At 38.3% G+C, this 12,801-nt stretch overlaps 1 protein-coding gene across 1 annotated transcript; it reads right to left on the bottom strand.

The window, feature by feature from the left end:
• Positions 1–5,426: 5,426 nt before the first annotated feature.
• LOC120305245 (M-phase specific PLK1 interacting protein) lies at positions 5,427–12,505 on the bottom strand. The gene is made up of 2 exons (XM_039336726.1): positions 12,074–12,505; positions 5,427–6,200 (listed from the first exon to the last, which is right to left on the bottom strand). The coding sequence occupies exons 1-2, from the start codon at positions 12,407–12,409 to the stop codon at positions 5,994–5,996; spliced, it is 543 nt and encodes a 180-aa protein (XP_039192660.1). The 5' UTR covers positions 12,410–12,505; the 3' UTR covers positions 5,427–5,993.
• Positions 12,506–12,801: the final 296 nt, after the last annotated feature.

Genomic DNA, 12,801 nt, shown 5'->3' with positions numbered 1-12,801 from the left:
TTTAGTGCCCTGTTATACCCTTGTTCTAAACAACATCAGATCCCTACTGTCTATTTGTGAAATAAGTAGGTTGAATCAACAAATACATTATTTTTATTTAAGGAAAGACATGGTTTGTATCTCTTACTGATCAGATCACTTGATTTCCTATTTCAATGTTTCAAAATCCGAAGCAGGTAAGTACAATAGAATGTAAGGTAGAAGGTACAACAAATAGGCCTAAAGGTCTTCATCTAATAAAGTTATTTTCTGTGTTCAAGACAAAATATTTTAAGATATCTATGTTCACATAGATAATTAGAATCATTAGAAAACAGCTTGCCAAAACTTCTGATTTTACAGTGTTGTGTTTTAGTCATTTCTATTGACTGAAGTTCCTGTTTCAAATAGTTCAAGGCTAATTTCCATTATTTTCAGTGGATCCATGCTAAATAGCAATGTAAAATTAAAGATGCAAGTTTGAATTTAAGAACTTCCTCTACAGATAAAAACACATCCTATTTATAGAAAAATGTTCCAAGATAATTCCCCCCCTCTTCTGCAAGCATGAAGGCCCTCTGAAAAACTTTTAAGACTCTTTGGAAAACCAAGGGGCCTAGTATTGGAAACTATAATTACAAGGAAGAATTGATAAGTTAACACCGTCATTCATCCTTCTGCAAAGTCTTAAACTTGGGGTATATATCTATCTACTAATAAGTAAAAAGCTAGATTTGTTCTATACTGTATATGCCGGCGTATAAGGCGACTTCCGCGAGCGCTAAAATCGGCGCCAAAGACGGTCGTCTTATACGCCAAGTCGTCTTATACACCGGAAATACTGGTAGTTTCCGGCGTATAAGACGACGTTCTAGGAATGCGGCTCGGTGATAAAGACGGGGGTCGTCTTATACGCCGGGTCGCCTTGTACGCCGGCATATACGGTAATTTGGGATTCATTATTTTAACTTAAGGGGAGGAAACTGCTGCTTGCAATATATCATTTTTGCATCAAGGAAAAATACATGACAAATCATTGCTTTTTTCAATATTTATAAAGTATCCTTATTAAAGAATTTAATAGCATCTTAAATTTAGAAAAAATAAAGTGGCAGCCTTGGCACTCATTCTATTTTACTGAAGAAAGTTACTGAATTTTGTTTAATAGGACAGGAGATTAAGGATTGAATCTCGTATTTTGTCTACCAAGTTCACATAACATGCAATCATATATGCACCTCTTTAGAAGAATTAAAAGGACTTCTAAATTGGAAAGTTGTTTTAAGACCTCAGCCTTCTATGTTCTCTTATTTTATCTTTTACACATATCTATTACTGGACTTTCCCACAGAGATCTAATTTATGTAACCTATCTGCCTTTTTTTTTCTTGGAAAAAGATTAGCAGTTGGAATTTTGTAATTGCAAACCACTGCTTTGTTTTCATTTGTATCCTCCAAAACAATTCTATATCTTTAAAAATAAGTATAGTCAACTGCTTGACTTCAAGAAAATACATCTGGCTATTCGGGAGAAACCCTAGGTGATAGAGAATAATACTTGGATCCTTAAGGACACATCCCTTGGTGCCAACCAGATACCATTTTTGAATTTCAGTTAAAAGGAATCTAGCATTTTTATTTCCATGAATATTTCTAGGGTTTACAATGGATTGCAGAAGAGAATAAAAACAGTGGTAGTTATAATCTAGTGTTTTGCTTGATAGTATGTTTGCCTAACAGAAGAAGACTTAGGGTCAGCTGAGATACAGCAGTCATCTTGAAGACTGTATGATAGTGATGGTGAACCTTTTAGAGACCGAGTGCCCAAACTGCAACCCAAAACCCACTTATGTATCATTGGGTGCTGCGTGGGTGTGGCCCATTGGGTGGGCGTGGCTGCGGTGGTAACAGCAGACTAGGTGGAACTGAAAAGTTCAATCAATCAAACAGATCTTTTTTTTCCCACAAGAAGTTGAAATTGATTGAAATTTTTCCTTTTTTTTGCAATGGTAGTGGAGGCCTAAAGCGAAAAGGTTTTATAAAACACAGCTGAAGGCCTAGGACTGGAGTAACGGTGCGTGTACCCACAGAGAGGGCTATGTGTGCCACCTGTGGCACACGTGCCGTAGGTTTGCCACCACAGTTGTATGAAATGATTTGGTACAATAAATCTTAAATTTGTAAATCTAAAATATATTTACAATACTCCTGTAAGCTTGGCACTAACTTCTTAGTAAATAAAACATGTCCTGTGGAAATCGTATAGACTTTGATAAATTTATTTTTAAATCTAGCTACACAGCTATAGCTTTAAGATCCACTAACCACAGGGTGGCCCTAAGTGACTGAAAGTTGCTATAGTTTATTTTTCTGAGATCTTATTCCCATATTTTTTTTTGTAGAGAGGAAAAAAGCAAATTCAAATGGTTCAAATATAAGAAAGTTGTACAGTTTGGCACAAGAAATGTTCAAAACTTTGGTATCTCAAGTCAATTGAGAAGCTGTAATTGATTAAAATTGACTGTAGATGAGGGTGGGTAGTTTGCGTTTGATAGTTGAGATGATGGTAAAGATTGAAAAGTTTATCTGGTGGATTTTTCAATTTATAAAAATGTTTATAGAGGAATGTTCAGCTAATTGACAGCTCCTATAGTACAGTATAAGAAAGTTCAATAGCTTTGATGCTCAGTCATCAGCCGGGGGGGGGGGAGATAGGAAGGTTTATTAACAAACATTTTAATTTCTTTTTTCTGCTTAATGCTTGCTGCTGATGACTGAATTTTACCTCCTAGTTTACTTGATCTAAGTGATGAGCTGAACTGTAGTGACTGAGACCTGAATGAAGGAACTGAGTGAAGTCATCTGAGTTAGACTGTCCTACTAAGTTTCTGTGAAAAAAAAGTCATATTAAGTTTTGAAGTGTGCTTATTATGACTTAAGATCATACAGGTTGGGATACTTGCTGTTGTACCATGAGTTCTCTATCTAAAGCACGGGTCCCCAACCCCCGGTCTGTGGGCCAGTACCGGGCCGTGGCATGCCAGCAAGTGGCATGCAGGCAGCACACAAAACCACACCCCTCTGGTCCTCAGAAAAACCTCTCTCCACGGAATTGATCCCTGGTGCCCAAAAGATTGGGGACCTCTGGTCTAAAGTATCTCTGCCTGAGCTGGTAGAAATGATTTTGAAAATGGGGTGGAAAGTTCCAAATCTTGTAATTTATGCTGAAGCATTAATAGTCTTTCCTGACTATTATGCGTCTGTCTCACAATATCTGTCTTTACTCATAGGATATACTGTAGACTTGGTTTTGTAATAAAAATATTCAATGATTAAAGGGGCCAGAATTTAGTGTTTGTCAATGTATGACTGCTTGGTTGAGTTACAATGGTTGACCAGCCCACGCCTGCAAATATGCTGAGCTGGGTTAGATTCTAAAGAGATAGCTTGGCATTCTCTATATTTGATAGAATTCTAAACTCAGTTGGAGTAAGATTTACTGGTGGCTGTAATCCTTCAGGCTAAGACTTGGTAACTGGTTACATCATCGATTGTTGGCTAGACCTTGAATTGTTAGATTTCCATACAAAACCAATTTCCTTATTTATCAGAGATCTGCAGACGATGAAGCATGTAGAAAAAATAAAATATGTCTAAGTAGAGTTTAAAATTCATTAGAAAGCCTATTTTTGCTTTTCTTCACTTTATGTAATCGCTGCTCAAGGGACTCATGGAAAAGGGGCACTGATTAGGCTCTGGAAGATCATCTAGTGCTTTTGGCAAGTGAACTCAAAAGTTTTATGGATTCTTTTCAAGTAATCTTGTTTATATCCATTATTAAACTGACATCCATTTCATCAGTAATGCTAAGAATGATAGTGGCACAATGGCTTATTATGTATTATTGGATCAATTTTAATCTCTCTTATCAGTATGTGGACAAGATACTTGGATGAGTTTGGGCCTAGTTCCCGCTTGACTATTAGTGACCAGGAAGGTTTGAAGTAGGTAGAAAAATGCCATCTATGTTAAAGATTTTAGGGAATGTTTCTCTCTGAAAATATAATCAATAGATTCTCCCTGTCTTCACATTAAAACACCTTTAGACTTGTAATGAATTATGAATGTATCATTCCTCATCAATATAATTGAAACAATGGCAGCAGATGGATTCTAAATGTTCCCAAATGAAACTGTTTCTGGAATTGTTCTATTCAATTTCAGACCACATCATCCTATGGTTACTGAGTAAACAGGATAGTTTTTCCTTATAATCCTTAATTTCAGCTTTTAACACTGTCAACTATAACATCCTCAGATCATTCTAAAGAGATAGCTGGGAGGCAGGACCACAGGTCTATGGTAGTTTTGTTCTATCTTGAAGATAGATTCCAAAAGAACAGAGGGATTCCTTTTTCATCTTGCAGCCCATCATTTCATCTTGTGCATCTATGCCACAGAATTCTGTTGTAGAAATAGTCCTCAACTTACAACCACAATTGAGCTCAAAGTTTTTGTTGCTAAATGAGAGTTAACTGAGTTCTGTCTCACTTTATAACCTTTCTTGCAACAGTTGTTAAGTGAATTTGGCTTCCCCATTGACTCTGCTTGTCAGAAGGTTGCAAAGGGCGATTACATGACCCAGGGACTCTACTACCATCATAAATATGAACCAATTGCGAAGCATCTGAATTTTGATGCTGCAAGAAGTGTGAAAAATGGTCATAAGTCACTTTGTTCATTGCTGTTGTAACTTCGAAGTCACTAAACGAATGGTGATTTAAGTCAAGCAATACCTGTATTGTCATGATACTCAACATCTATATGTAGCTACTGGAAGGCTACCAGCGATTATAGGATTGGGTCTACATTTATAACAACTGTTACTCTTCTTTTTCATCAATTTCAAACTCCTTGACTTTACTCTTATTTGGACCAGACTGCATATTGGGTTCGCCCAGTATGATGAAACTTAACAGGTTAAAGGGACTGATAAGTAGAGATGTCTCAAAACTGAATAGAGATTTTCTTGACCTCAATAGAGTTATTTTTCCCAAAAGGATTAGGTACCTAGTTTAGAGGTGCATTTTAATCCTGTGTTGTCCTTTATTGCGTATGTAAATGCACTGGCAAGTGGACATGATTTATCAGATGCATCTCTTAGGTATTTCTATTTGAAGGAATAGTTTTTACTGTATTCACCAGAAAATCTATTATATATGCCAACCAGGAGAGGTTTAAGTGCAGTCTTGTGGTATCACCTTTTTTTGGTGGTGGTTTCAATGCTGGGGAATTCATTTCATTAACAATTTGATTAGACCGTTCTTAGGAAAAATGTAAAAAATCTACTTCTTTATGTTTCATGTTCTTTGTTTTAATCAGCTATCTTGAACTATTATTATTAATTCCATGTTTCTATGTTTTTTTCTTTTCTGATTGCACGATACTCCTATTTTATGACATTTATTACAGTATATTTTCATATTTATTATTAGGGTATAGATTATAGATTTCACTGTAGGTTAGCTTTGTTGGGAGCATGCAGTGTACAAGCATGTTAAATATTTCATTGCCCACAACTATAAAAAAAAAAACCAACCCAACCCAAAGGATTTTAATAATGTAGGCTGAAGTATGATTAACAAAAACTACTGTAATACTGTAATACATAATGATCTATTTTACTTTAAAATTCTCCTTGTTTTGACATCTTTTCAAGAAGCTTACAATCTTAAACAATTTGCCAAGAAAGACTTTTAAAAGTCTCAAAACAGTTCAATGATGGCTAAGAGTGTATTCTTAGTATTTCTCTTCTGTATATTCAGAAGTGCAAAGTATCTTCTTTCTTTTAGTATAAAAATATTCAATCTTGTCAAAATGACAGAACAAAAATATGGAAATTAAAAATATAGTCCATATACTTGCGTAATGATCATCTTAAGAAAGGCAATTCTATTTCAGTTTCTCACAAACATATCAGTATCTCACAAACATTATTTAACTTGTTAAGTTCTTTAGCTGAAATATCTTCCTTTTCTACCACAATGTGTTGCTTGTTCAAGGTTGAATTGTTGTTTAACATCAGTAACAGACACAGGTTCTAGGCCTGCCCATGGGTCCTCAAGCATTGAAGATTTATAATAATTCTCCACATCATCATTGGACAGTGTTTTCTCTTTCCCATGTGGTGTACCAAATGGAGTCGATATTCGGGGTGATCCCTTTGAAAAAAGTCATGAAGAAAAAGAAAAGAACATAGTTAAAATGTATACGTATATATTTTTTTCATTCAGTATCAGCTATATATAAGTTCTTCAATACTTCCATGCATCCTAAAATACGTAGTTTGTACAAATTAGTTATTACCTGTTTTTTTTATATTCTCACTTGAAAATTATAACCAAAGAAAAATACTAAGATGATGAAGGCCTAAAGGACATATTAAAACAAGTACAGAAAGTTATAAATACCTCTATTTTTAAGATTTCAAAACAAATTAATTGATATAAAGATATATAGATTTTTCTGGTTCCCTCATATTCCTCCTTCCTGATGTTGCTCTCACTTGGCACCACTACCACTGCAGTGATCTGGTCCTTGTCAATTACCATGTCTGACAGATCGGCTAACACAGGCCTGTCTGAAACTGGAAGTCCCATAGGATCTTAGCCTTCTTATTCTCCACAGCCTTCAATGGAATTTCTCCTCTGGACTTGGGGGTGTCTAGCATTGTGTATATGTTCCTGCTACACAATACGTTATTTTATGTGCCTGACCAGAATGTACAACGGAGTGAGAATAACGTTCGCATAGCTGCCTCTAAATGAGATGGTAGTAGCTTGGGATTTTTGCAGTGTCTCCTTTTATCGTGTGTTTGCTTAGCAACCATTCTGGTTTAAGAAATGGATTGTTGTCATTAAGTGAGGAAGGTTGTACAGGTAGTCTTCGGGTTACGAATGAAATGGAGCCTGCCTATTCCATTCGTAACTTGAGAATTCGTGGGAGTGAATTTCATATCTTGAACGAGATCACTCCCTGCTTATTAACACTTGCATGGCTCGTTAAGTGAACAGGAGGTATCTCAGGGTGGGGAAGGCCATGGGGGGGGGGGCTAGTGATGGAACAGGCCAAGGCCTCCCCAACTAAGATAAGATATCTCATGGTTCCCACTCCTTTCTGGCTATGCCAGACTCACTTACCTTGAAAAGGTCCGTCTTCTCTCTGCTGCGGTTTCTGCCTCTGAGGGAGAGGAGAATTGATGGAAGTTCCTGGGTGCCCATAATATCACGCGAGTTCAGGCATCCATCCTGAATGGCAGCCTGAACTCTTGCCATGTTTGCAGTGCCTATCTTCTGCTTCCGCCCCCAACTCCTTTCCGCCACTGCCAGAATAATTTTCACCAGGACGGAGATCTTGGGGAGACTGAAAGCTCTGTCATGTAAATGCAGCCAGGCGGAACTTCCAATCTCTGTCAGGTCTCCGTCTGGGTAAAAAGAGTTTGACTGCCTATGGGGTGCTTGGAAACGAAGCATTTGCTTCGTTTTCAAATGCCCCACAGGTGCTGAAACACTTTTTATCCAAACAAAGACCTGACAGATGACCGCAAGCTCCGCATGGTTGTCAATGTATGCTTAGAAATGGAGCAGAATGCTCTGTCTCTCAAGTGCTCCATTTCAGGCATACGGAGCTTGCAGTCTCTGTCAGGTCTCTGTTTAGATAAAAAGTGTTTCAGCGCCTATGGAGCACTTCAAAACAAGCAAATGTCTGCATTTTGAAGTACTCCATAGACGCTGAAACACTTTTTATCCGAACGGAAACCCAATATACAAGCTCTATATGCCTGGATGGGGTGCTTGGAAATGGAGCCTTCTGCTCCATTTCTATGCATGCATTGGTAGCCATGCAGAGTTTCCAGTCTCCTCAAAGTCTCCCTTCGGATAAAAAGTGTTTCAGCGCCTAAGGAGCACTTTGAAACCTAAGGCACTGGCAGCAGCAGCCATCTGAACGACCATGATTCTTGGCTCCAAGTGGAAGAAAGTGGAGACACAGGAGCAGGATCATTCTCAAAAAGACCCAGGTGCACTGCTTGCTCATATGCATTGGACTTACTGAGCAATCCTGCTGCTGCACGTCTTTTTTCCACAGAGAAATCTAAACTGCTGGCAGCAACGGCAGCCACCTGAGCAGCCATGATCCCCCCTCCCCAGCCACCCCTACTACAAACTACTCGTTGCCTGGCAGGCTGGCTGGCACAAATCCTGACTGCTCTCCTCCTTGTTTTTCTACCTACTCAAGCTGCGGTAGCGGCTTGAGTTTCTCGGCTCCATTCAAGTGGAAAAAAGCAGAGGCGCAGTAGTGGGATTGCTCTCAATAAGCAGCGCACACAGGTCTTGAGAGCAATCCTATTGTATCTCCACTTTCTTCGTTTTGGATGGGGCTGAGAAACTGAAGCCGCTGCCACCACTTGAGTGGGGAGGTTTACAAGGAGAAGAGTGATCAGATCTGTGCCAGCCAGCCAGCCAGTCAGGCAAGGAGTAGATCGTATGAAGTGGCTGGCTGGCTGGGGAGATGGGATCATGGTTGTTCAGGTAGTCAGTGCCGCCGTCATCTGTGGCTTGGATGCATGTACAAGGGGCCTGATTCTGCAATACCTCCCCGCTCAGTTGAAGGCTTCGTTTCTGCCCTCAAACTAAGGCGAGTGAGCGAGCAGCACATCTGAGTAATGGACGGCATTGTTTCCTGCACCCGGCCGACTCCAATTCCACACTTTGCCCCACAGGCATGCAAACAAAGCAAACAATCCCCCCCCCCCCCAGAATAGAAGCTTCTGGAGGCCATGATGTCTTTTGTAGAGAATTTGTGTTTGAACTTGTGCGATATTATGGCACGCAGGAGCTTCCATTGTCAGTGCAAAAAGCATTTCCAAGCCAACTCTCCCCTCCCTCAAAGGGAAAGAAACAGAAAAGACAGATTTTGCAAGGTGAGTGTATCTGGTGGGGCAGAAAGGGAAGGGAAAGTAGTTATGAAGAGTGGGAAGGAGTAGGGTGAATGTTGCAGAGTCTCTGCTATCATTCATAAGTGTGAACAACTGTCATGGTGCTGCAATATTCATGATTTTGGGACTTGCTCGTAAATACTAGGAGGCGCTTGTTGCGTAACTTCGAATAAGCGTTAAGTGAATGCTCGTAACTCAGGGATTACCTGTAGTGCGGTCTGTATGGTTTTAATTTATTATGTTCTCTGAAGCCAATCATTAGTTGGAATAACACACATTTTTTGGCTGTGGATATTTTAGCTCAGACATTATGCTTGTAAGTCATAGTTTGTGTTAACCATGACATGGTAACCTAGCACCTATATTCAGCTTTCACCATTAATAGATACAGCACAAAATATTCCTGAAATCTTGTATGTTGTCTCATAAAACAGATCAAAGTAATCTTTATATCTGCATACCTACAATATTTAAACAAAACAATCACTTTTTTTAGGTAGAGGATTCAGAATCTTTGCTGCCTTTCAAAGATAATGATCTTATTCACAATTACAGAGAATTAACATTTTAAATAAATTTGTGAGCAAAATGACCTTGGTTTAAGGTTTATTTTTATTAATCATTAAATGATGTACGCACTAAAACAATATGAAATGTCCTTGACATATAGTATCAATTCAACCTAATAAGTATCTTATTTTCCTTGGGTTTAATTGTATACTACTGCCAAGGCATTTGATGTTTGGTTGTTAAATGAACAGTGGTGAAATAAAGTTTTTGAATCCTTTAGAATTATTACAGTTCTGCACTACTCTGATCTAGAATATGATGATAGCTTCATCTAAATATTATCTACACTGTATTTAAACTTAGGGCACATTTAACAAGACTAATTGCCAATGAATCAGAATTTAATCTTACATAATTAAGTAATCTTTAAATGCTTTTTCAGGTAAACATCCTCATAAATTGAATAAGCCACAAAGTGCCTCCCAGTTTAGAAGGTCTCTCTCTCTCTCACTTTTTGTATTTTAAAAAATAACTTTAAGCATGCAATGGGCCTATATATTTTAGAACGTTAATAAAAAAATTGGAATATGTTTTTAAATTACTTTTTAAGAGGAAATATAAAGTAATTGCTACTTTTTCATAAAAATCACCAGGCAGATAATTTAATTTACTTTAAAGCTGAAATATCAGTTTACTACCAACCGTTCTTTGTACTGGTTCTTAAACTGAGTTAGAAAAAGCAAAGCTCTTCAGAACTTTAATGTATTGGGAAAAGAATAGCAAGCAAATATATCAATCTTTGTTCATTTTTGGACTGGTGAACAACGTGTTTTAAATAATCTTAAATCATCTCTATTAGCAGGAGATACCAAAGAGCAGAAAAGGAATTCTGTATTCCTCTCAATTTTCCTAACTATTGATCATTCTAATACTAGCAACACATACTTTAGAATGACCTAATCAATACAGACAAAACTACAATTTCCAAATTGGACCAAAATGTCCACTGCTAAGCGAAGAAATTGTTAAGTGAGTCACACCTGATTTTGCCATGGTTATTAAGCAAATCTGGATTCTCTGACTGATTTTGTTTATAGAAACTGGCTGCAAAGATTGCAAATGGTGATCACATGACCTCAGGATGCTGCAACTGTCATAAATACATGCCTGTTGCTATGTGCTTGAATTTTGATCCAAAATATTATAGCCTTACTGACAAGATTGAATCTGATTTTGGTCTTAAGTCATTGTATCAATAAAGATAAATAAAACAAGATTATCTGTAGTTCCAAGCTGAACTGTGGAATGCTTGGTCCTCTGAATTTTGTTGTTTGCTTGCAACAACACTATCCAAATGAAATTAGAGACCACCAAGTACTTCACAGATAGTCATTATAATAGGATTTGAACATTTAGGCTAAATCATAATTCTTCCTTATGTATTTTTCTTCCTTTTCAATGCATCATCGTATCTGTCTAGTTACAATATTAAATACAATTCCATGGATTTTTAGTATTAGAAGTACTATATACTTTAGGTCAATAATGTGACTATTCCTTTATTCTAAATAATCACTATCGTGGGGGGGGTTTATTGTTTTTATTTTTAAAATTTTTCTACATTGTGTTTTTATTGCTTGTAAGTCGTCTAGAGTAGCTGTGAGTTTATGACCATATAAATTTCCTAAATAAATAAATAAATTTAATTGCCTTATCTAAACTGCATAAGGACCCGTCATATTAATTTTTACTTCCAAAATTGCTATAATTTTAGATATATTGCTATATACTTTATAGTTTGTTTAGTCAATTTCTACACTGTCTAGGCTACACTGATACTAGATAAATGTGACTTTTCAAAAGATCTGTGCTGCTGAAATAAAATGACAGACTGAATAAGACGGATTATTTTAATCTCTTCTATAGCAGTCACATACTGTAATGGAATGTGGGAATGACTTTGGGAGACAGGAGGAAGTTCTGCAGCCTAGGTAATGGCCTATAAGAGGCAACTCAGTCTGCAGGTGGGGGAAAAAAGCATAGGAAGCCTTTTGATCACAAAATGGAAGTGATCAGAACCCTATACCACTGGGCTGAAGGTTTGCCTACCAACAAACAGGAAAAAGAAAAAGAATTAAAACACATTAAAGAAGCCCTCAAAACTTGTGCTATCCTAACTGGTTATTATATATTTTAAGGAATAGATTGCCTAGGTTTGTTCTATATATCTAACGGTCGGATCCTCCAGGTCTTGAGAGATCAATAAATACGATGTTTCTCCTCAGTTTTTTTGCAGAGCCCCAGCTTAACAGAAACCCGTTTATTCGTAAAGATGGCTTACTAAGTTTCGGACTTACTCCGATCTATAAGCATTTAGAATGACAGTAGTTGGAACAATTGCTATCTCATGTTAAAAGGCGTCATTGAATGTAACATGTCTGCTGACTGGAAATTAAACAGGCATGCAATTCTACGCGCAATTACCAAGCTCCGAGAGTACCAAGGACCTCCTCACTTCAGGCGCGCAGGGCCCGAACGGCTGAACCGTGAACGATCCTGGTTATATCTACCCCCCCCCCCAGCAAATACCTGGTTGTATCTCTGGTAGCCCCCCGAAGGCGGCTGCTTGAAGAGCTGCTGGTGATTAAACGCCCCTCCGGGGGACCTGCCGCCACTGTAGGGAGCCAGGTACCTAGGGCTGGTACTGTGGGGCCTACGGGGTGTGTGCGCCGCAGCCGACCCTCCAAACCAGCCTCCACCATCCCCGCACGGTTGGAAGCGGGGAGAGCGAGGAGAAATGTCATATGGCCGCGAGCGGGATCCGTAAGGCGATCTGTGGCGAGGGCTTTGGTAGCCTTGTGGAGAAGCTCCTCCAGAAGCACCCGAAGACGGCGGGGTGGGAGGCCGCAAACCCTGCCGGTACATGGCGATCTCGGGAACGCAGTTACAGCAACCGCCAATTTCCTTCGTCTAGTAAACTCCGGAGGACGAGGAGTTCCGGGTCAATTCGATTGCTGCCCTCCTTCGAAACTGCTCCGCCGAGAGTCTTCCGTTTCATGCTGCAGGCTTTACGTCTCTTCCGTGTGAATTGACTTGTGCGTTCTTATAATAATGTAAAACACAGGATGCATTAGTGGAATCTAGATGGGTTTACGTTTATCCAATTAAAATTTTTAGTATGGGCGTGCCAGTAGAAATCTAAGGTTTCAATATAATTGATTACAATTGATATTTTATTCATTTATTTATGAATAAAATAGAAATATAAATAAAAAAGAATAACCGAGTTGGAAGAGACCTTTTTTTAAAAAAAATAT

Source organism: Crotalus tigris, unplaced genomic scaffold (assembly GCF_016545835.1).
Source record: "Crotalus tigris isolate CLP2741 ecotype Arizona unplaced genomic scaffold, ASM1654583v1 scf7180000017666.379230911805:20528666, whole genome shotgun sequence".
NCBI classification, from domain to species: Eukaryota; Metazoa; Chordata; class Lepidosauria; order Squamata; family Viperidae; genus Crotalus; species Crotalus tigris.
This window is presented reverse-complemented; position numbering and strand designations above follow the sequence as displayed.

Excerpts from the sequence above, each read along its gene's own strand:
- LOC120305245 (XM_039336726.1), bottom strand. The coding sequence starts at position 12,409 with ATGTACCGGCAGGGTTTGCGGCCTCCCACCCCGCCGTCTTCGGGTGCT. Across the intron at positions 6,201-12,073 it reads GCTACCAGAGATACAACCAG|GGATCACCCCGAATATCGAC; the intron begins GTATTTGCTGGG and ends CTTTTTTCAAAG.